The sequence below is a fragment of the Bos taurus genome, chromosome 1, assembly GCF_002263795.3.
Source record: "Bos taurus isolate L1 Dominette 01449 registration number 42190680 breed Hereford chromosome 1, ARS-UCD2.0, whole genome shotgun sequence".
Classification (NCBI taxonomy): domain Eukaryota; kingdom Metazoa; phylum Chordata; class Mammalia; order Artiodactyla; family Bovidae; genus Bos; species Bos taurus.
The window spans coordinates 42,815,976-42,838,117 of NC_037328.1; the positions used below are offsets into that span (position 1 = coordinate 42,815,976).

Below are 22,142 nucleotides of genomic sequence, written 5' to 3' on the forward strand. Positions count from 1 at the left end.
AGTGAGATAAAGTTCACATCTGAGACACTGAGTCTGAGGATGGAAGGTGATACAGCACCCCAAAACTCAAATATTTTAAAAGGTGAAGATGAGAGGGTAACAGGCAGGAAGGCCAGGGGTCTCCAAACGGAGGAAATAGCCTGCAAGTGTCTGACATTTTTATCTCTCTTAAGCAGCAGGAGGAAACAAACTAGTGATATTTTTTTCCTTCTCTATACAAATTTAAAAGGAGGTATCTCTTAAAATACTGTGTTGCCATAATGACACCTGGTTTCACCTGAAGTTAACTATTCTCAAACCTTGAAATAAACAATGCATTTTTCTTATGGAAATGTTTGCCTTAAGCTATGCTAATGTGCTATGATTTACCCCAAACTTTGTCTTCAAGTCAGTTCCAGCTCATGGCTCAGAACCCACTTGACAAACCAGTGTTATACTCAGATATTGTTCCCCTAATCTATGTAAATAAAACTATTTGTATGGTTTTATTTTCTACAAGATTCAAGTTAATCATTTTATGGCCCAGGATGAACCATTTGGTGCCAATATTATCCCAAAACACATCTTATGGGTAAGAGGCCTGGTGCCATTCTGAGTTTTAAGACATTCCTTTATTAACAGACTGCTAATGACTATATAACATCCAGCTGAAGACTAGCAGGGGGTTACTCTTTCTGTCCCCTTCTGATGCCTATGTCAGAAGCTTTCTCTATCTCCTTTATACTTTAATAAAACTTTATTACACAAGAGCTCTGAGTGATCAAGCCTCGTCTCTGGCCCCAGATTAAATTCTTCTCCTCCGGGGGCCAAGAATCCTGGCGTCTTTTTTCATTCAACAACAATCTTTCATCTTGGGGGCTCGTCCGAGATCCTTCAGGACAAGGTAAGGATGCTTGGAGCTCTAGTTCTTTGTTCTCTTAGCGAACACATTTTCTGCTGTGCTTTACTAACCCTATGGTGTGCTTGTGTGAATAAATGACATGCCCTGCGCTAAACAAGTGAAGAGCCCTGCTCTGCGGTTGCACGGTGATCTCATACGGCTGATGACAAAAACCTGTTGGGGATTTACACTGACCTGCCAATCCCAAGAGGCACCCAATGTCTCCTTCGGGAACCGACCAGAAATGGGCAAAGTGTGTAGACCAAACTCTCCTTTCTTGGTCAAGCTTTTTGGTCTCTGACCATTTCATAACTCCTTGGAAATTAGAAGTACTAACCTAATCTATCGGATCATAGGCTTTCAAGGGACTTGTGATCTATACTGTTACTGTGTACTGTGGCTTAGGTCCCAAACGGATTGGCAATCAGAAAAGTGCCTAGCCTCACTAGGAATCAAAAGTTCAAAAGCTAGATAGAGCTCTAGCTCCAAAAACATCTCTGAGGTTAAGGGTTACTCAGATTGGGACTGCAATGGTTTTTTCCTTTGGTAACGCTGGCTCTTAGTGGACCAGAGGAGGCTCTTATACTGGTGTGGTGATGCTTGGAAGGAACATCTCAGTTTTATGTTCGTATCAGTCTTATTGTGGTCAGGAATATACTCAGGGTCATGCATAGGTACTCAGGTGACGAATGTTTCCCCCAGAGGTCTTAACTTGGGAGGCCTTCAGGAAGGTTACTCTGATTGCACCCCGGGTGGCATCAGAGGCAAGCAAGGTTAATGGTGAAGAGCTGGACTTCAGGTAGGGATGCTATCAGATCTACCCCTGGTACATCCCCACCCCATCTCGGTGGTAGAACCGGGAGGGACAAGGATGGTGCCTGCGTCGGTAAGGGACAGACTAAGTCCGACCAGGAAGGAAAAGCTTTTGGTGTAGTCTGTCTACACCCCCATCTAGAGCAGGGAGGGACGCCTCCGGTAGAAAGATGGCACTGGTCGCTTTTTTTCTGTCTTATAGAAGAGAGCTAACAATTCTAGCCTCACTCCTTTGAACTGTATCTTGAAAAACTGGGATAGATTTGATCCCCAGGGCTTAAAGAAGACACACCTGGTCTTCCTATGTGATACTGCATGGCCACGGTATCCACTGGAGGACGGCGAATGGTGGCCAGTTGGAGGGTCTCTTAAGTATAATACTGTTCTACAATTAGACCGGTTCTGTAAGGAACAAGGGAAAAGTTATCTTAAAGGATAGATTTCTCACTCAGTCGGCTCCAGATATCTACCATAAGCTATTAAAACGGGTGTATGGACCAAATCAGCCTTTAGATACTCTGTTACAACTGGCTCAGACAGCCTATTATGGTAGGGACTATGAGAAAAAGAAAGAAAGGCAGAAAAAGACAAAGAAAAAGGAGGAAGCCTTGGCAACGGCTATGAAAAACAGCCTGAAAAAGATGCCCAGAGGGACCCAGGTGAAAAGAGATGGGCTTGCTATTACTGTGGAAAGGAGGGACCCCTCAAGCGAAGATTGCCCTTAGGCATCTAAGCCTCCCCAGCTCCATGTCCAGTCTGCAAGGGACCACACTGCAGGAGAGACTGCCCCCAGAGGCGCAGGTCTCCGGGGTCAGACTCTCAAAACAATCAGGACTGAAGGCGCCGGGGGGGGGGGGGGGGTCCCCACACAAGCTCCCATCCTAATTACACCTGAGGAACCCCAGGTATTAATAACTGTGGGGGGCCAATCCGTCAATTTCCTTTTAGATACTGGAGCAACTTACTTTGTGCTTACTGAAGCCCCTGGCCCACTTTCTTCCTGATCTGCTTCCGTAATGGGACTGTCTGGACGAGCCAAGAGGTATTATTTCAGTTATTCTTTATCTTGCAACTGGGATTCTGTGCTATTTTCACATGAGTTTTTGATCGTGCAAGAATCTCCCTCACCACTTTTGGGAAGGGATATACTGAGCAAGGTCCATGCCTCTGTTTTCATAAATATGGAGCCCTCCCTTTCTCTCCCTTTAGTTGAACAAAATGTAAATCCTAGAGTATAGGCTGATGGAAAATCTGTGGGTTGAGCACAAAATGCTGTTCCTGTAGTTGTTAAGCTCTAAGACCTGCAAGTACTTCCACATAAGAAACAGAATCCACTAAAACCTGAGGTTAAGGAACGGTTAAAACACATCATCGAAAATTTAAAGGAGCAGGGACTATTAATTTCCTGAAACAGTCCCAGCAACACTCCTATTTTGGGTATAAAGAAATCAAACGGCAAATGGAGACTAGTTCAAGATTTACAAATAATAAATGAGGCTGTAGTTCCTTTACACCCCATGGTGCCTAATCCTTATACTCTATTGTCTGAAATTCCTGAATGAGCCAAATATTTCTCAGTAATTGATTTAAAAGATGCCTTCTATTCAGTGCCTTTGGCAGAGCAAAGTCAATTTCTATTTGCCTTTGAAGACCCTACACAGCCAGCTTCTCCGTTAACTTGGACAGTTTTGCCCCGCGGATTTCGTGACAGTCCTCACTTATTTTGACAAAGTTTGTCATGGGATCTACAAAACTTTAATAGCTCTAAAGCGGTGGTGTTACAACATGTAGATGATATTTTGCTCTGTGCTGAGACAGAGGAAGCTTGTTCACAAGCCTCAAAAGGTTTCTTAAACTTTCTGGCAGACTGCGGTTACAAGGCATCAAGAGAAAAGGCTCAGCTTTGTCAACAATCAGTTAAGTATCCGGGCCTAATCATATCAGAAAGGGACTAGGGCCATTGGCCCTGAGAGAATTAAACCTATACTAAATCAAAGACAAAAGAGAATTCTCTCCTTAGTTCATATTTTTAAAACGCTGCAAAGATAGAAAATAATATAAATTGGATCTTACAAGTTTGCTGAAAGTGTGCAAACGTTAATGTCAATGCTTTAATTTTGCTAACAGAAATTTTAACACTAAAAAGGATTTGAATGACTCTTCTTGAAGAGAGCAAATAATTATTCTAATTCTTTATGCAACTTAGAATTTTCACATAATTTGAACTAAGGGAAAAATAAATCTCTTTACAACAGTGTGTTGGAACACCTGATGAGCAAAAGAAAAAGAATTCCTATACATAACTGTGTTTTCTTGTTTTATTTCTCTTTTCAAAGTATGAATCATCACTCCTTTATGAGAAGAGGGCTGAAAGGAGGACAAGAGACTCCACCTACGTGTGCCAGGACAGAGGTGAGCAGAGTTTGTGAAATAATAATTTTCATCTTCAGAACTGTACCCATTACCTACTCCTTTAGCTGTTGGGAAACTTTTCAAAGTGTTGCAGCTGGCAAAATCAGCTTAAGACAACAGGTTGTTTTCATTTCTGGTGAAAGCTTGTTGTTCCATCACTCAGTTGTCCGATTCTTCGTGAACCCATGGACTGTAGCCTGCCAGGCTCTTCTGTTCAAGGAATTTTCCAGGCAAGAATACCAGAGTGGGTTGCCATTTCCTTCTCCAGGGGATCTTCCCAACCTAGGGACTGAATTCATGTCTGTTACACTGGCAGGCAGATTCTTTACCACTGAGCCACCAGGGAAGCCCCTTCATGAGGGTTAAATTTTAAAATGCCCTCACATTATTTTACAGTAATTGAAAATGATTGGATCTATATTATATGTGTTTCAACAGTGCTAGCCTGCAATTTAGCGATATCTCTGGGATAAAGAAAAACAAACTCTGTTTATTTGGTGTATAGTCATCTCATTCTCACTGGGGTCACCAATCAGTTCACCTGTGACTTAACTCCATCCATCCTCCCTGTGCAACCCCCAGCCCCATACACACACACACACACACACACACACACACACACACACACACAACTAATACTTAGGTCTGGTAAAACTTGATCACATTACAGTTAAATTCTCAAGACCTTAATGTATCATGACCTAGACAGTAGGCACACAATGTTAATTGAACAAATAACTTCTGCCCTTTTTATTGCATCAACTTTTAACTGTGTTTATGTCTATCCTTAAAAATTTTTCTAAAATGAGTTTTTGCTCTAAAGGATATAGAAGACATTATTCATATCATGAAATGAGGTTAGGAACCATAAAATTAAGATCTTAAAACATGTTTCTTAATTCTTAAGTTGCCATAAAACTCACATTCTGAAAAATCTGAAAATTATTTTGCTTGGGGGTTGCTTTCAAAGATTAGCTGAAGAGATTAATAGCACATTCTTTGGAGAAGGCAATGGCACCCCACTCCAGTACTCTTGCCTGGAAAATCCCACAGACGGAAGAGCCTGGTAGGCTGCAGTCCATGGGGTCCCTAAGAGTCGGACAGGACTGAGCGACTTCACTTTCACTTTTCACTCTAGTGCACTGGAGAAGGAAATGGCAAACCACTCCAGTGTTCTTGCCTGGAGAACCCCAGAGACAGGGGAGCCTGGTGGGCTGCCGTCTATGGGGTCGCACAGAGTCGGACACGACTGAAGCGACTTAGCAGCAGCAGCACCACATTCTTTGCGACTGATTTTATGTATTAGTTTAATCAAAAACGGTTAAATATCAGTAATTTCCTATAGTTCCACCTGATTAGAATCATCAGATAGCTTCTGCTGCTGCTGCAGCTGCTAAGTCGCTTCAGTCGTGTCCGACCGTGTGACCCCATAGACGGCAGCCCACCAGGCTCCTCTGTCCCTGGGATTCTCCAGGCAAGAATACTGGAGTGGGTTGCTATTTCCTTCTCCAATGCATGCATGCATGCTAAGACACTTCAGTCATGCCCAACTCTGTGCAACCCTATGGACAGCAGCCCTCAGGCTCCTCTGTCCACAGGATTCTCTAGGCAAGAATACTGGAGTGGGTTGCCATTTCCTTCTCATTAGATAGCTGAAAACCTGTAATATTTATACATCAAGTGAAACAATCCAAGCCTTTGTATTCCAAAGAAAAAAGCCTTCGAAGGAGAGAATGACCTTAGCTACTCTGAAATACACTAAAACTACAACACATATTCAGTACCGGGGTTTATTAAGGAAGGAATCTACTGGTGAGGCTCAGGAGTTGGGTTCTGACTGAGCTTCCTCAGTGCACGTGAAAGATGGGTATTAGAGTAGCAGTTAGGTAACTCTGGGGTAACAAGAAGCAAAGATATTGTTTAAAATAAAAAACAAAAAATGTCATGTTGGTCATTAATTTAAAAATCCCATTCCCCAAAGAACGTTGTGCTTGTTCACCTAGCTTTTGTACCATCCACAAAACGTGCTGAAAGGCAGTAAAACTTCAAGAGTTAGGAAGAGGCAGAAAACTGAGTAATCAGCCATTTCACAGGCAATAATCTACTGAAGAGTAACATTGGGTTTAAGTCTGAAGCTAACTTAATTATTTTATATAGAACATAAACATCCACAGCCATTAAATGACTTTACGAAAACTAGCCATGTTGGGGCTTCCCTGGTGTCCAGTGGAAGTCCACTGGCTGACTTCAAGCAGCCAATCCACGGGGAAGGGGTTCGATCCCTAGCAGGGGAACTAAGACCCCACGTGCCATGTGGCACTGCCAAAAGATAAAAAACAGGAACAAAAAACTAGCCACGTTAGCAATGATACATAATATTATCATAATACATGATAAGTATCATAATACATGATACTTTGAAAACAGGTCTTAAAACTGAAACATTAAAAAATTGTCTCATTTTCTAGTGGGGGCATCCCACATTTTCTAGAAGAAAAAAAAGAGACCCAAACAATAGACATAAAGACAGGCCTTCAGAGCAACAATGCACTTCGCTCAGAAAATCACAGTAATCCTCATTCAGAATCCTGTAGTGCTTTTTATCTTAAGGTACTGAAATTTAATCAACTCAGACACTATACACAACTCTGAGTCTCTTCTCATTTTTTATTTTTTAAAAAAGACAGATTTAGGATTTCGTAAGAAATTACTGTTACATTTTTTTTTTAATCTGTCAAGTACTACAGTAATGGAATAAATAAATAAGATTTTTTTTAAGTTCAATGTTTATAGACATATTTATAAAAAAATGACTGAATTAGAAGACATTAAATAATGCTGACACACCAGGAGGGGTTTAGGCAAGGAAAGGCACATCATTCCACCACAAGAGATAAAGACCAGTCGGAAGTTAATGACCAGCCAAAGCTTTAGGTCTTGTGGTAGTTTTCCTAGCTCTGGAGGGTCATTACGGTGGAACCTTCTTTATGGTACTTAGCTGAAATAAACAGCAGTTGGAAAATTTTACTTGGTGACCTCAATGTATTATTTAAAAGAAAGCACTCTTGTAATATGTCTGGTGTGTGAGGAGGGAAGGAACAAAAATCCAAAAAGGTTTGCTGATACTGGAAATCCTATTGACATACTAAAGATTTTTTAAAAACAGGTAAAATAAGGTTAATCGTCTGGACTGGCTGAACTGGAATTTTTGTAGTTAACAAAGTTAAAATTCCACGTAAACACTCCCTTTCTTTTAAACAGACAGTGTACAGATAAAAAAACTGCAGTATTTCACTTCAGATGAAACTATATGCCAATATTTAGGGAAAAGGATCTTAGATGATTTCCTTATTTTAGATAGCCTAAGTCCTTGAAGACAGCACTATATCTCTGGCTGATGGCTGTCTACAATAGCAAAGCGAATATAAGTTTTGACAATGATAAGAGGTTTCCCAAAGAAACTGTAAACAGATACAGTTACATTACTGAAAAGTCTAATAGACGTTAGCAGAACTTGCTATGGGTCAACCTCCTACTACCAATTTTCCTCACAAATTTGTGCCAAGACTCTACCCATTTTTCTCTGTCTGGATTCTGAACCTAGATTAGTTTGACTAAAAGATGGAATCGCCCAGGTTCCATTTAAATTTTAGTTGTGTTGAGAAACAACTGTCTGCATGAATAAATAAAATGGGTTTTCAGGATAAAATGGTATATCCACACAAAAAAAGTTAAATTAAAAACAATTCAGGGGGAGGTAATGGACAATATTAATATAAAAAAAAAATCATAAAAATGGCAACTGTAAAGCAGGCAGCTTCCCACTCATGCCACACGATATGCCTTCATTAAGGTGTACTCTTTCCGGTTGGTATGAGCAGCCCAGATGAAGAGAGCAGAAGCCATGAACTGTAAGGGAGCTGACACGCAAGCCAGGCAGAAGGACCATCCGAATTCACCAGACACGTTCTCAGGCAGCTCCAGTTTCTGGTGGAGTAGTTCAATTCCAGCAACGTAACAACTCACTGAGCCCAGTGTACACAGACCTTGGAGGAAAATTTAGGAGAAAAAAAACAACATAGCTAGATAAGAGCATGATAAAAGGCAGTGACATGTGATCCCTAAGGCGACAAAGAGGTAAAACTAAGTTTGAAGAACAGACCCACCTGCAAGGAGATGGAGAATGCCTGTGGCGATGGTGGGATACAAGCTTCGGCAGATACAAGCACAAAGTCCAATCAAAGCCCCAAAGCACATCAAACCTAGACTAACAAAAGGTAAAAGGAACTGGCAACGCCAAAGATCTGATTTCAAAAGAGAGAGAGAGACAGAAATGAAATGTTACCATTTCAGTTTTCTCACAATGGCAATTTCTTTCATATTCTATTAGAACTTTTCTCAAAAAGGTGAGAATGGGGTACTTTGATATTGAGGCTTTTTTCCTAAAGCACATTGTTCAAAACAGTGCTAACTTTCTTCTGACAAAAGCAAAAAGACACTAATAGTTAACTATTACTGAGGGCTTCCTATGTATCAGGCACTGTTCTATACATGCTTTGTGTATTAAACCTCCCAACACCCCTATGAAGAAGGTACTATTACCTCCATTTTATAAATGAGGAAACTGAAAGAAGATAACTTGTACAAGGTAACACAGTAAGTGGAAGAACCAGACTGGAAGCAAAACCTTCTGGTTCTACATACATATTTAAGTCCTTATAGGATCTCAAGGCAGAAATAACAAGTAAATGAATAGTGATTATAAAAGACCTGTTAAAAGAATATACACAAAGCACAAAGCAGAGGATCTAGTATATACCAGGCACTCAAAAAATGGCAGTTTTAATTATCATAAAGTCCCTCAACAACATTGGGAAAAAAGCTGATGACTTTCCAAAGCACCCCGTTACCTTTTCAAACTGTTAATTATTATCAATGTAGGAACATCAACTCTGAATCAAATTTTACCTTTTAGGGCTAGTTTTACTTTCTGGCACTACATCAACGTCTTTTTTCTAACTTCCCTTCAAACTCTGTTAGTAACAAACTTCCTATGCATTGACAATGCAAAATTGAATACTTGCCATTTATTCAACATCCCCTCTCATGAAACGGTCATTCTTCCGGGCAGGTTCCAGTAACTCTAATAGCCTAGAGACTAGGTCCAAATCTGAAGACAGTATTTCCCAGGCAGCCTGACCATCAAGGAACAGAATGCTCTTAATAAGCACTTTCATTTTTGACATCTACACTTTTGATACCACCACCTAAGACTAGATCAATAGTTTTGGGAGGCCTGACACTTAAGTTGACTCATGTAAAGCTTGCAGTCAACTTTTTTCACATATCCCTAGCTGAACACAGAAAAAATGAAGTGTTTAACTTAAATATAGACATTTATATTTATTCCTATAAATTTCCTCTTTAAACAGGCCTATTAATAACATCTTTTTGTGAGTATAGATTCTGTCACCCAGTGTATTAGCTGCTCAACTTCATATCTGCAATTTGTTAAGTACATATCTAACTTCTAAAATATATTATCAAGAGGACAGAGTTTGTTGGGATAACATTAAAGATCTTATTTCAAGTTGACACAATGTACAATGTCATCTTGTTCCAAAATCAGAGTTCAACAAAAGACATATAAAGTTATTTTCCTTTTTTCCCAACAAAGTACTCACAGGTCCGAAGCAGATCAATCCCACTATTGTGGTTTCCAGGCTCAACAAATTTCTCCATGAACTGCTCATTTAGTGTGAAACTCATGCATTTTGTGACCATATCAAATGACTCTGTAATAAGAAAAATGATTGCTTGTTGCGTTTTTGCTTGTTTTACTTTTAAACATTTAACAAAAATCTGTAATTATTCTCTGAAATAAAAGGTGATGTGGAAAAATGTTCTCAGGAGAGCACCCTCTTTGGCCCTGAGTGACACACAGGACGGACTAATGCCCAAGAGACCAACAGTTCTCAGCCGCAGGTGTGACATAGGTACAGGAAGGCAAAAAAAAAAAAAGAAAAAAAGGAGTAAAATGAATGAGAATAGACAGTAAGATGACTATGAAGGAGGAGGGGACAAAGAATAAAATAGAAACTTTGATCCTTCTCCCCCAAACCTATTCCATCAGTCTTGTTCCCCATCTCAGGTAAACAATAATTTCATCCTTCTCATTCCTCAGACCAGAAACTTTATAGAGTCATTCTTGCCCATAAGCATTTCATCAGGAAATCCCACAGGCTCTACCTTCAACATTTATCTAGGATCAGGCACTGCACTCAGTACTACCACCCTGATCTGAGGCGTAACCATCTTTCACATGAACTGGTTCAACAGCCTCTTAAGTCTCCTGGCTTCCGTCTTGCCCAGCCACCTGTCTGTTTTCAACACATCTGCCTAGGTGACCAGATTATCTTTGCTCTGCACAAAGCCCCACAATGGCTCCATCACACTCAGAGTAATATCCAAAGTCCTCATCACACCTACAGAATCCTGCCTGATTTGCCCTACTCCCACTCCCAGAATACATCTCTGACAGTCTACCCAACTCTCCCCAGCCCCCTCCCTTCCAGCCTAGGGAAGTCCATGCTGGTTCTTGAGTATTTCAGGCATGCTCCCACCACAGGGCCCTTAGAGTTGTTCCGTCCATTCTAAATGAGTCTCCTTATTTCCACAATTACCCACAGGGTCAACTCCTTCACCTTTATCAAGTCTTTACTCAAGTGGTGTTTTCCTGCTGCAGCCTATCCTGCCTTTACTATTGAAGAACATAACTTATATGCCCACCAACATCCCCTTCCCTATGTACTTTCAAATCCCCTTTATTTTACTCTATTTTTCATAGCACATCACCTTCTACTACATAATTATTTATTCTGTTGATACTGTTATACCTATTTGTTGTTTATTGCCAGTCAGCTCTTATTAGAATGTTAGCTCCCCAGGACTAGGGATTTTTGTTTTTTTCCTAACGTACACCTAGCTCCTAGGCCCTGAACATGAAAGTGTGCAATAAATATTTGTTGACTGAATAATAAATGATTGCTAAGATTCAAGTATCAAGTGTTCCTATGCTCTCATAAATAGAACTGAACATTTTAAATAAAATTCAACCAACTTTCACTCTTTCCGATCACTTTCTTTTTTGTATAAAATCACACTATCATCCTTCTGATGTACAGTATTTTGAGCCTGTTGTGCTGTGATTTGAATACAATGTTCCCCACCAACAGGCCAACAGAACTAGTCATAAATGGAAACAAATTTATAAAGCTGTTACTTGCAAAGAACTCTAAAGCTTCCATCTTAACAACTAGAAATTAAAAATTTTCAATGCTAAGAATGCTTACAAAATAAACCTGAGAGGTAGTTTCTTAATTTTTTTTTATTCTCATAATGCATATTTTTAACCTAAAAACTCCATCAAGATTGTTGTAAACAGGTCTTAAACAAGGAGATTTAAACAGAGTTGGCCAAATTAAATCCTCAAGATTTAGAGGGCAAATGATAATATCTACTAAAACACAACTACATATAAATGACTATTAATTCATATGTGTTGACTTGATTTTGGATACTAGTACTTTTAACAATTACCAAGTATTTAAAATCTTCCAAAGTACTTTACTAATTATTTTCTCATGACATGTGTGAGATTAATACAACTATTTCAATGTGTGGTTAAATAAGTACAAAGATTTAAAATGGCTTTCTCCAAGATAAGGACAGTTACTCATTCAACCAATATTAATGAGTACAATATTAATGAGTACAATTAATTAATGGAAACTGAGGAGAGAAGGTGATAGGGAAAAAGAAATACATAAGATTTATTTCTTTGGGAAGAGAAAGAACCCACAGACATTCTTGTACATAACTGGCCATCATCGTATCACTTTCTCTATTATTGAGTAGCCATTGCAGAAGGCGCAAGAGATGTGAGCTCAATTCCTGGGTAGCGAAGAACACCTAGAGTAGGAAATGGGAACCCGCTTCAGTATTCTTGCCCAGAAAATACTATGGAGAGAGGAGCATGGCAGGCTACAGTCCACGGGGTCACAAAGAGTCGCCCACAATGCAGTGCACGCGCAGTGCAGCGCGTGCACGCGCACACACACACAAACACACACACACACACAAAGGAGACAAAAAGTTAAAATAAGACAAATACCTGTCCTTTCTGGCGGGCTATACCAGTACGTGTTTTGGGGTATAGTGATACACCGTCTCCACAATCCCACTGTGCCATTATATCGGAAAAGTGCATCACTGTAAGTCTTTTCATCTGCCTCATCACTAGCAAAGTCATTCCAGATGCTTTTGTTCAAATCGCTGGAATTTTCTTGAACTGGACTCCGATACTCATACCAGAAGTCTGTGCCAATTGAGGCTGCCATGTAGATGGTAGAAATGAGGCTAAGTACACAAGCAATTACAAACGCTGTAGCAAAACGGTTATCCATTCTGGCATTCAGACTGCTCTGTTTAGAAGTTGAAAGAGAAGAAAAGTTAGACTTCAAGGACAAGTACAGATTTTGAAAGGAATTACGTCAAAATCACCCTTTACCCTATTCCCCATCCCATGGCTCTTTAAAGTAATGTATAATCGTTAATGAATTAAAAAAAAAAAAAAAAGAAGCAAGCATGTTTTTAATTAAGTTCAAAACAAAACTCATTATCATGAAAGTACTTATTGAATGCTCACATACCCAGGATGCTACGGAGACAGAAGTCTTGTTCTCTAGTCTATCACCTGCACACTAAAACAGACAACACTGAAATGGACATACACATTACAGATACAAACAGCAGACATGCCCAAAGTCAGCAATGTACCTTGCATACATTTTTAATGACAGACTGCAGAGCATTAAGTGTTCTGGGTCTGAGTGTGAAAAAGGCATAGGAAAAGGAAGCAGAGGAAATCGGCTCCTCCCAGTTTCCTCTGAACAGGGAAACCTTTTAAAACAAGGTAAAGAAAGAGTAAGGAACTATTTAGAAGACAGCTGAAAATGTCTGTTAGCCCAGAGAGAAAGGTTGTTTCAGGCGCACGGAGGAGCAAAGAGAATAATAATATGCAGTAATGCTAGATACCAATCTGCCCCTAATCCATTAAAGCTAAGCCAAGCTCCCTTCCGCTGTCAAAGTCTTCACTCCTTCCTACCTACTCGCCCCGTTCCTTATACTTTTGAACCTTCTTATCTGCAAACTAAAAGATCCTCAGCCGGAAGGAAAACTCTGAATTAGGCAAATATTAACACTCCAAAGGCGTGGACTGGGCTGAATGGCAATAGTAAATGGCCGCAACACAATGACTCAAGGCGGATCAAGCTGAGTCAAATACTGCAAATATATACCATGAACCGCGCCAAACACCTTAAAAAGGAGCTCGAAAACAAGCTCGCAAACTGGGGTTGCTGAGTTTGGAAAATGGCAAGTGACTCAGGAGAGATCAGAGCAATCACAATCGTTAACGATGATAACTCCAGAAGTTGGGTTTGTATTTTTATTTTTTTAATTCTTTTTCATCCTGATGCTCTCAAATGACCTTAAAAGGTCCCGAGCACCAGGAGCGGCGGTTCTCCCAGGCCGGACGCCTGGAGCTGTCACCTCGCGGGTCGCACCCTGGGGCTGGGGGTGGTCGAGACGAGCGGGCGGGCTCTGGGGCGGGGCAGCCCTGAGCGGTCCCCGGCCAGGGGCCCCAGATACCCGAGAAGGCCCCTCCCCGGAACAATCAGCCAAGGGAAAAGCCCGGCGATAACCCCCCACTCAGGACCCACACGGTCCGGGCCGCGCCCAGGGAGGGGGCCCCCTCTTCAAACTGCTGGAAACCTCGAACGACTACACGACCCCCGCCCAGCGACGTCGGCCCCGCTCACTCACCGCCCATCCTCCTGCTCCGCCAGCTTCGCCCTCAAGCTCAAACCACAGCACCCTACTCTCTCCGCGCCTCCTCTGACGCACTTCCCTGCAGAGCCCGCCCCCTCCATAACTCCCGCGCCTCCGCCTCCGCCTCCACCCCGGGCCGAGCCTGGCCCCGGAGCCGAGGGGACTTGTGGGAGTTGTAGGAGGGACAGAGGAAAAGCTGCGGGGGGCGGCAGACGGCATTCCTGGCGCTGGGCGCGGCGCATTGTGGGAGATGTAGTTCAGCTTCCGAGGTGCGCAGAAGGGAGGTCTGAGCTGATTGTTTCTTATATTTTACTACGAAGGTCCACCGAGTAAGGGGAGGTGTTTCGGGTCACTACGGATCATTAATTGTGACTAATGTGACTCAGATTTTTCCAGTTGTGCTTTCCCTACCACCACCCTAATTGTGAAACAACAATGCGGTTATCCTTTTAAAATATTAACCCAATAATTTTAAAACTCTCCTACAGGCTCATTCCCATTGCACCAGGTAGTCTTTCTGGTTTTATGGCTTAAGTTTAGACTAAGAAGGATGTAACCTGACAGAGTCCCTTGGACTGCAAGGAGATCGATCCAACCAGTCAATCCTAAAGGAAATCAATCCTGAATATTCTTTGTAAGGACTGATGCTGAGCTTGAATCTCCAATACTTTAGCCACCTGATGTGAAGAACTGACTCATTTCCAAAGACCCTGATGCTGGGAAATATTGAAGGCGGGAGGAAAAGGGGAAGACAGAGGATGAGATGGTTGGATGGCATCACCGACTCAATGGACATGAGGTTAGTAAACTCAGGGAGTTGGTGCAATGGCACCCCACTCCAGTACTCTTGCCTGGAAAATCCCATGGACGGAGCATCCTGGTAGGCTGCTGTCTGTGGGGTCACACGGAGTCGGACACTACTGAAGTGACTTAGCAGCAGCAGCAGCAGGGAATTGGTGATGGACAGGAAGGCCTGGCATGCTGCAGTCCATGGGGGTCGCAAAAAGTCTGACATAACTGAGAGACTGAACTGAACTGAACCTGACAGAAGGCATCCAAATAGAATGTAATGAAATTCTTCAGGTTTCACATGATTTTTGGCTGCTTTCTCTTAAAGGCAAATAATGTTTTCTCTTTATTGTAGTAAAGCTTCCTTTTTAAATAAATTGGTTAAAATATTAATACTAAGCATCTCAGATATGTCAAAAAAAGTGAATACTTTTTAAACTTAGTATGAAAAAGACTGAATTTTGTAGAACATTGCATTAAGTGGATAAGGTCATGAATGACCTCAGAGATTGCAGGTGACTTTACCACAAGGGGCAGCAGAGGATGAGGTGTTTGGTTGGCATCATCTGCTCAGTGGACATGAATTTGAGCAAACTGGGGGAGATAGTGAAAAACAGGGAAGCCTGATGCTGAAGTCCATTGAGTCCAAAGAGTTGGACACAACTTAAGCGACTGAACAACAAGAAGTAGGGCACAGAGGCAACGAAAGGATTCTAAGCCTTCAAGTACTGCATAGAAATCCACAAACAAGAAACAGCGACGTCTCTTTAGTGACCCATGTGCACCCAAGAATGTGCTCTGAGAACAGCAAATGTCAGATTTCTCAGCAGATACCTACAGAGACTGGACTTGCCAGGTGGCTCAATAGTAAAGAATCTGCATGCAATGCAGGAAATGTAGGTTCAATCCCTGGGTTGGGAACATACCCTAGAGAAGGAAATGGCAATCCATTCCAGTATTCATACCTGGGAAACCTCATGGACAGAGGAGCCTGACAAGCTACAGACCATGGAGTCTCAAAAGAGTCAGACTCAGCCTATGTACCAAACAACAACCTACAGAAACAGCCAACTCAAGGACCAGCAGGACTCTCAAACACTTCCTCATCCCCCAAATCCCTTTGAGTTTGGCCACAGCACAGGGAAAAGGTAGGAGCCCCAATCTGATACTAAATTTCTACCACCCTGATAGACTGAAGGTGTATCATTTGTTTTTCTATTTTTAGCCTTATTTCTTTTGCCAGAATTGGTGAACTGATATTCACATCCAGTACATAATTAAAATAAGGTAATAGCCAAATATAATATTCAAAATTACCGGATTTTCATGTAGGATATCGGATCAAAGGAGAAGTTTGTTAGAGGTACCAACTAGAGAAAATGGTGGAGGTGCTCAGGCAAATTGTTAATGCATAATAAAACTCCTCAATGCATTTTTTCACCAGGAAATGTTTTCATCCACTGGCTTCATTAGAAATTCCCTACCTTCTTTCTCCAGTGAAATGGAACTATCTCTCTAGAGAAGTTACATGGTAAATAAAACCAGGTCAAAGAGAAGTTTGAAAAAGGAAAAGGAAGACACTGCCTCAGTTCACAAACAAGGAAACTGAGCCCAGGGAACAACTGACTTCAAGCTTGAATACTGGGGTGAGCTGACTAGTTTTGTGACATTAGAGAATTTACTTAATCTCTTTAAGTCTCAGTTTATTTTTATCTAAATTATGATGTTGACAATAGCACCTATTCCATGTGATCATTGTGAGAATTAAATGAGAAAATACATATAAAATACCCAGTCTAGAGCCTGGGGCATACTAGACAATTGCTAAACTATTAGTATTTGCAAATATTTGTTCAACACCTATAATCTTTGAATAGGGGCAATATAAACACCTCTTTAAAGCTCTCAGTTCCCCTGGAGGCCGGAAGTAAGCCGTTTGTGTTGGTCCCTGCTCTCTTCAGAAGGTTTAGCAACACTGTTTGTTGTTGTTTGTTGTTTAGTTGCTCAGTCGTGTCTGACTCTTTGTGACCCTAGCCCACCAGCTCCTGTGTCCATGGAATTTCCCAGGCAAGACCATTTCCAACCTCTGGACCAACTTCCAAATGGCTAAGAAGGATGCCAGGACCAGATTTTAGGCATCCTCGCTCAGCTTCACTCAGGAGATTCCCAGGCTGGGCTCATGGCATATGAAAGTCCTCATGATTCAGGAGATGGATGTATCTGGAGAGACCTTCAAAGGAGGATGACGCTTTCATCTATCAAATCTGCAGAATGCCTAGAAAACACAACACATTTCAGTCAGCAGTTTAGCATGGACCTGGGAGTGTCTGCACACTTGAGGTTGTGACCTTCCTGCCCACTCAGCCTAGAGGACTTGAACCACTCCATCACACCCAGTACCACCAAGCACACAACCATGTTTCTGGCCTATCTTTACATCTTGGGGTTTCTGTCTTCTATCTGTGCTTGCTGCTCATGTGAATAAGCAAAATAAATACTTAATAAATTCATGCAGTTAAATTTGTTTTCATTTCATACTGCACTGTTTGGGAAACGGTAGCTTGCCTGATGTATTTTCACATAAAAATGATTTAGTGCAACCAAGTACAGATTATGAAATTTAGATTTAAAAGCAAAGTTGGGCTAGTCCTCTGGCTTAATTTGTTAAGGATGGTTCTAGTTTCAGCAAGAAGATATTGTAATTACACTCTACTTTAAATAAACCAAAAATCTAGTTATGTAGATATTATAACTTGTTTTTATTATGTGCTTACAAAAACAACTCTTTATGTGAGAATTCCCTCCAATACAAAACTCCCTAATACACTTAAATATTACTTTTAATTGTACTTTTTTAAGGAATTAAAAACTATATTAAGCAAAATATACATTCCTTGTATTTTTCTCATATAGTTTTGTCCTGATTGTTTTCATTATGAACTTTGGAGTGCAGAAATAAGGAAAATAGAAAAATATCAAGTTCTGGGCTCTAATCAATAATGATCCTCAAACAGATGTATCAATCTTTGAATTTCTTTGTACCAATTCACTATAGAACAATGCAAAGTTAATCAAGGACAAGGCAAATAAAAAGTGTGTCCAAAATAGCTCTTTCCTTTTAGTAATTCCTGTCAGATGTTACACAGAAGAACAAAACAAACTATAGCTGTTCAGATATCCATGTTTCTGAAGGACAGAGAATGGACCATGTGTAAATGAGAAGTTTAATTTGTCCTTTATTTTAAAATCATCAATGTGAATCTTTGGTAGATAACCTCTTTCTGGGCCTCAGTGTCCTCATTAGTTAAATGGTTGTACTAGATGATCACTAATGTCACTTAAAGCTGTATAATTTATGAATCATAATTCTGCTAGAAGAAAATGGTTGCTGTAGGTCCACAGAAGTGCAGTTTCACTGGAAAATGCATGTATTCTATACCTCCAGCTAAAGTAAAATACAAGACAGAGAGAGTGGGAAAGGTAGATGGACAAAGAAAAAGGATGAAAGCTGCATGCATGCTGATTAGAAAAGATACAGCAGTTCAGACCTTTGCTATTTCAACAAAATCAGTAATGATGGAAAATGGAAGCTGTTGGAGAAGTTTGTGAAAAATACTTATTCATCGCAGATGATTCAAAACTCAAGCTAATTCAGTCAAGTTCTACAAACACTTATCGACCACCAATTGTATGCCAGAAAATATGCTTGGTACCAGAGACACCAGTGTAAATAAATACAGTTTTTGCTGTACACAGCCTAAACCCAGATTAAATCAACAATTATGAAGAAGCCTGAAGTGTAGGTGCCTAGAATACTAAGGTACTACTGTTTAGGTAAATATGAGATACCAAGAGAGAAAAAAATCCAACAAATGAAGTTGGGGATAATAGCAAATAGGTGCCACTTAATTTGCACTAAATATTGCACTAAACTCTCCTGTCAGAATAAAAATAAATAAATAACTCAGTATAAACAGAGATTTTAAACTGGACTATTTAAATGGTCATACATGTTATGATACTCAAATAAGAAATGGACAAGCAAGTGTTTCTAACAAATGAATATACAATCACTTTATCTGATAAGATTTATCAAAAACAAATAGTTTGCTTCATGATCTTTGCCATTTACCCTGGGACAAATCAGTACAGCATATATGAAGAGGTTTCTTTCTACTGGACCATCTGCTACATAATCTAGTGAATCCTAACTAATATGGGGGTCAGAATGGTTGATAGAGAAGAAACAGAAGTAATATATCACAGTGCCAGTTGGGGTGGCTGTATTCACACAAAACCTCCAATCCACCCATGAAGCAGAGGCTGTAAGTCACAGGTATGGCTGAATGATGATCCACTTGGGCAGATGCCTCAGTGACAAAAACTTACTCTCTCTCCATTTTTAACATTTAAGTAAGTTCTGAACATATCTCAGGAATTAGGACACAGAGTAAGGGAGGGTTTAGAAGTCTAAATTAATTCCTAAAAATTTCTGAGATCCAGGCCAGAAGACTTCTAAGAAGTTCAAACTAAGAGGTGATTTTTAAACTTTTTTTAAAAATTAGCCAAAATAATAACAAACATAATGTATAAAGATGGTTAAGATCTGTGAATTACAACAGTGGCCCTAAACTTTAGTATATTTAAGAATCACTGCTGCTGCTGTTGCTAAGTTGCTTCAGTCATGTCCAACTCTGTGCGACCCCATAGATGGCAGCGCACCAGGCTCCCCCATCCCTGGGATTCTCCAGGCAAGAACACTGGAGTGGGTTACCATTTCCTTCTCCAATGCAGGAAAGTGAAAAGAGAAAGTGAAGTCGCTCAGTCATGTCGGACTCTTCACAACCCCATGGACTGTTGCCTACCAGGCTCCTCTGTACTTGGGATTTTCCAGGCAAGAGCACTGGAGTGGGGTGCCATTGCCTTCTCCGAGCCACTCCTAATGACTCTGATTCAATAGCTCTGGGACCAGGTTTAGAAAGCTACAGTTTAGTAGGTATCCCAGGGGACTCTGACATGAGTAATGTGGTCTAGCATCCACAAATTCAAAACAATGACTTTAAGGGGCTAAAAAAAAGACTACAGTTGGATAACTACTATAACCTTGAGGTAGCGGAATGATATCAGATGGTCTCTGCCTTTAAGTTGCTCATGATCAGCTCTGGAGGTCAGACACCAAAAAACTTACCATGTGAGATGAGGTAATAAGTAGTTTACAAGTAGCATTGTGAAAGGTCTTAGAACATACAAAGGCGTAGGCAATAATCTCTGTTATCAGAAAGGATGAGGGAGGGAGTATTTCTTTTCTGGAAAAATAATTCTTAAGAAGTGACATGTGTGCTGTAATTCAGTTACTGATATTTATAGCTTACTCTTTTTTATTTCTGGTCATCGCCTGTTCATACTGCCTTTTCATATGCTTATGGTGTCCAGTGTTGTTTTTGAGTTTTGGTCTATTTGGTTTCTTCATGTTTATTTCAAAGGGCGTTCAAGGTTAAAAATGATCATCATTCAGAACTTATTTAGAACTATGACCTCCCCTACTCTATCTAGTCAGCTTTTATCGTGGGTTCTGTCTTATAACAGCTTTATACTCTTTGAGTTATTAAAAGACCAGTACTATGCTGTTTGGGCTTCCCTGGTGGCTCAGCAGTGAAGAATTTGCCTGTACTGCCGGAGCTGCAGGAGACTCAGTTAGATCTCTCTGAGTCTGGAAGATCCCCTGGATGAGGGCATGGCAACCCAATCCAGTATTTTTGTCTGGAGAATCCCATGGACAGAGGAACCTGACAGAGGAGTCCTTAGGGTCACAGTTGGACATGACTGAAGCAACTTAGCATGCACGCTCACAGTATGCAATTTGTTCCCTTTTTTGGCTCAAAACAATTTTCTAACTCAAGTTCCAAGATACTGTTGATCTGTGGTGAGTATTCTCATACTGTAGCATTCTACTACTAATTACCATAATCCAAAGTGACTATATGATAAAGCAAATCATTTTGCCTACAGGTGCTTCAAAGTTTACTGAGGAAGTCAGACTTATTTGAGATAATTGACATCAGCAGGCCAACAAATTTGGAATGCTGAAAGAAAATTTAGGCCTGAAGAATAAATGTACAGTCAAATGTGATCCTCTGGAGTATGAGCCTAAACTCTTTTCCATTGTTATAATTGTATGCAGAATTCCTGAGATATATCTAAAATTTGTTTAATATTTTAGGCCTACAATCAACATTATCTCTAAATAGCAGAACTTCTGGCTGAAGAATGTGAAATTCTAATAGTACAATTAACGTACATTTACAAGTAAACTTTAAAATATATAAATATATATATAATTGCTTCTTTAATGCAAACACACACACACACAGTGTTTAAATACTTGAATATTTTACGTTTACCTCATCAATCCTTGTCAAGTAAACATTGTCCTACTTCAAACTCACAGACTGAGTTATTCTATTAAATATTTAAGGCTTGCCCAGTGGGAAAGATTTCTATCCCAGAAATGTCAAAAAGTTAATTAGCTATATCTCCTCTGCAGCCTATACTTAGGGAAGGATATGGCCTCCCACACTCCCTCAGGGACAACACAGAGCAGCCTAGGACACAAAAGAAAACAGACTGAGGCCCATAAATCAACTCCCTAGTGACTTTCTGGAGCTGCCCCAGATCAGGGGAGCCCTCCCCCTTCCCTGACCCAGACTACAGGCCTGAGACTGAATAGAATATGGCAATAGAACATGGCAGGAGGGAACCCAGCAGGCAGGATCGTTCTCTACAATGTGTTAATTAATTGTGGAAGAAACAAAAATTCAGTGGAAAGGACTTCGAATGTTTAGCAATTATATTTTCTTCTACGCAATAGTAATATCAACCCAAAACTGTAATTTTGAGGGTGACATGAGATGGAGGGACAGTGAGAAGGACACAAGAGTGTGAGGGAGCCTTGAGCTACTTCAGCCAGTAAAGAATTTAAACAGGAGTCAACTTCAGAATTTGTCGTGTTTTACTATGGTCTTCCTAAACAAAAGGGAACAGGTGAGAGAAAAATATGATAGAATCCTTCTGCTACTAGGCTGTCCCTCAAGTGTTTTGAATGAACCTCAAATCTTCCTTTTGTAGTGCTTTCCTTTTATACTGGCCACTGTATCGTAGTGTCAACTAATATATGGTTGTCTGTTGCCAAGTCAGTCATTCCAAAAGGGAAGTTCACTGATGTGTGGAGGCACTTATTGAAAAGTCAGAGTTCAGAAGCTAAAAAATCAGTCCTATCAAAGTGAAGTGTAAAAAAGAGTAGATCAGAGGGAATCTAGAGACCGGTGGAGGATAGTTATTTGAGGGTTCATAAGGAGAA

At 40.5% G+C, this 22,142-nt stretch overlaps 1 protein-coding gene across 1 annotated transcript; it reads right to left on the reverse strand.

Moving 5' to 3' along the window:
* Nucleotides 1-6,752: 6,752 nt before the first annotated feature.
* On the reverse strand, nt 6,753-14,095 carry CLDND1 (claudin domain containing 1; the record flags this gene model as incomplete). Its single annotated transcript, NM_001206357.1, is given in 6 exon segments — nt 6,753-8,151; nt 8,272-8,409; nt 9,790-9,900; nt 12,279-12,588; nt 12,817-12,867; nt 13,991-14,095. Coding segments are annotated over 4 exon segments (762 nt in total). The 5' UTR covers nt 12,571-12,588; nt 12,817-12,867; nt 13,991-14,095.
* Nucleotides 14,096-22,142: the final 8,047 nt, after the last annotated feature.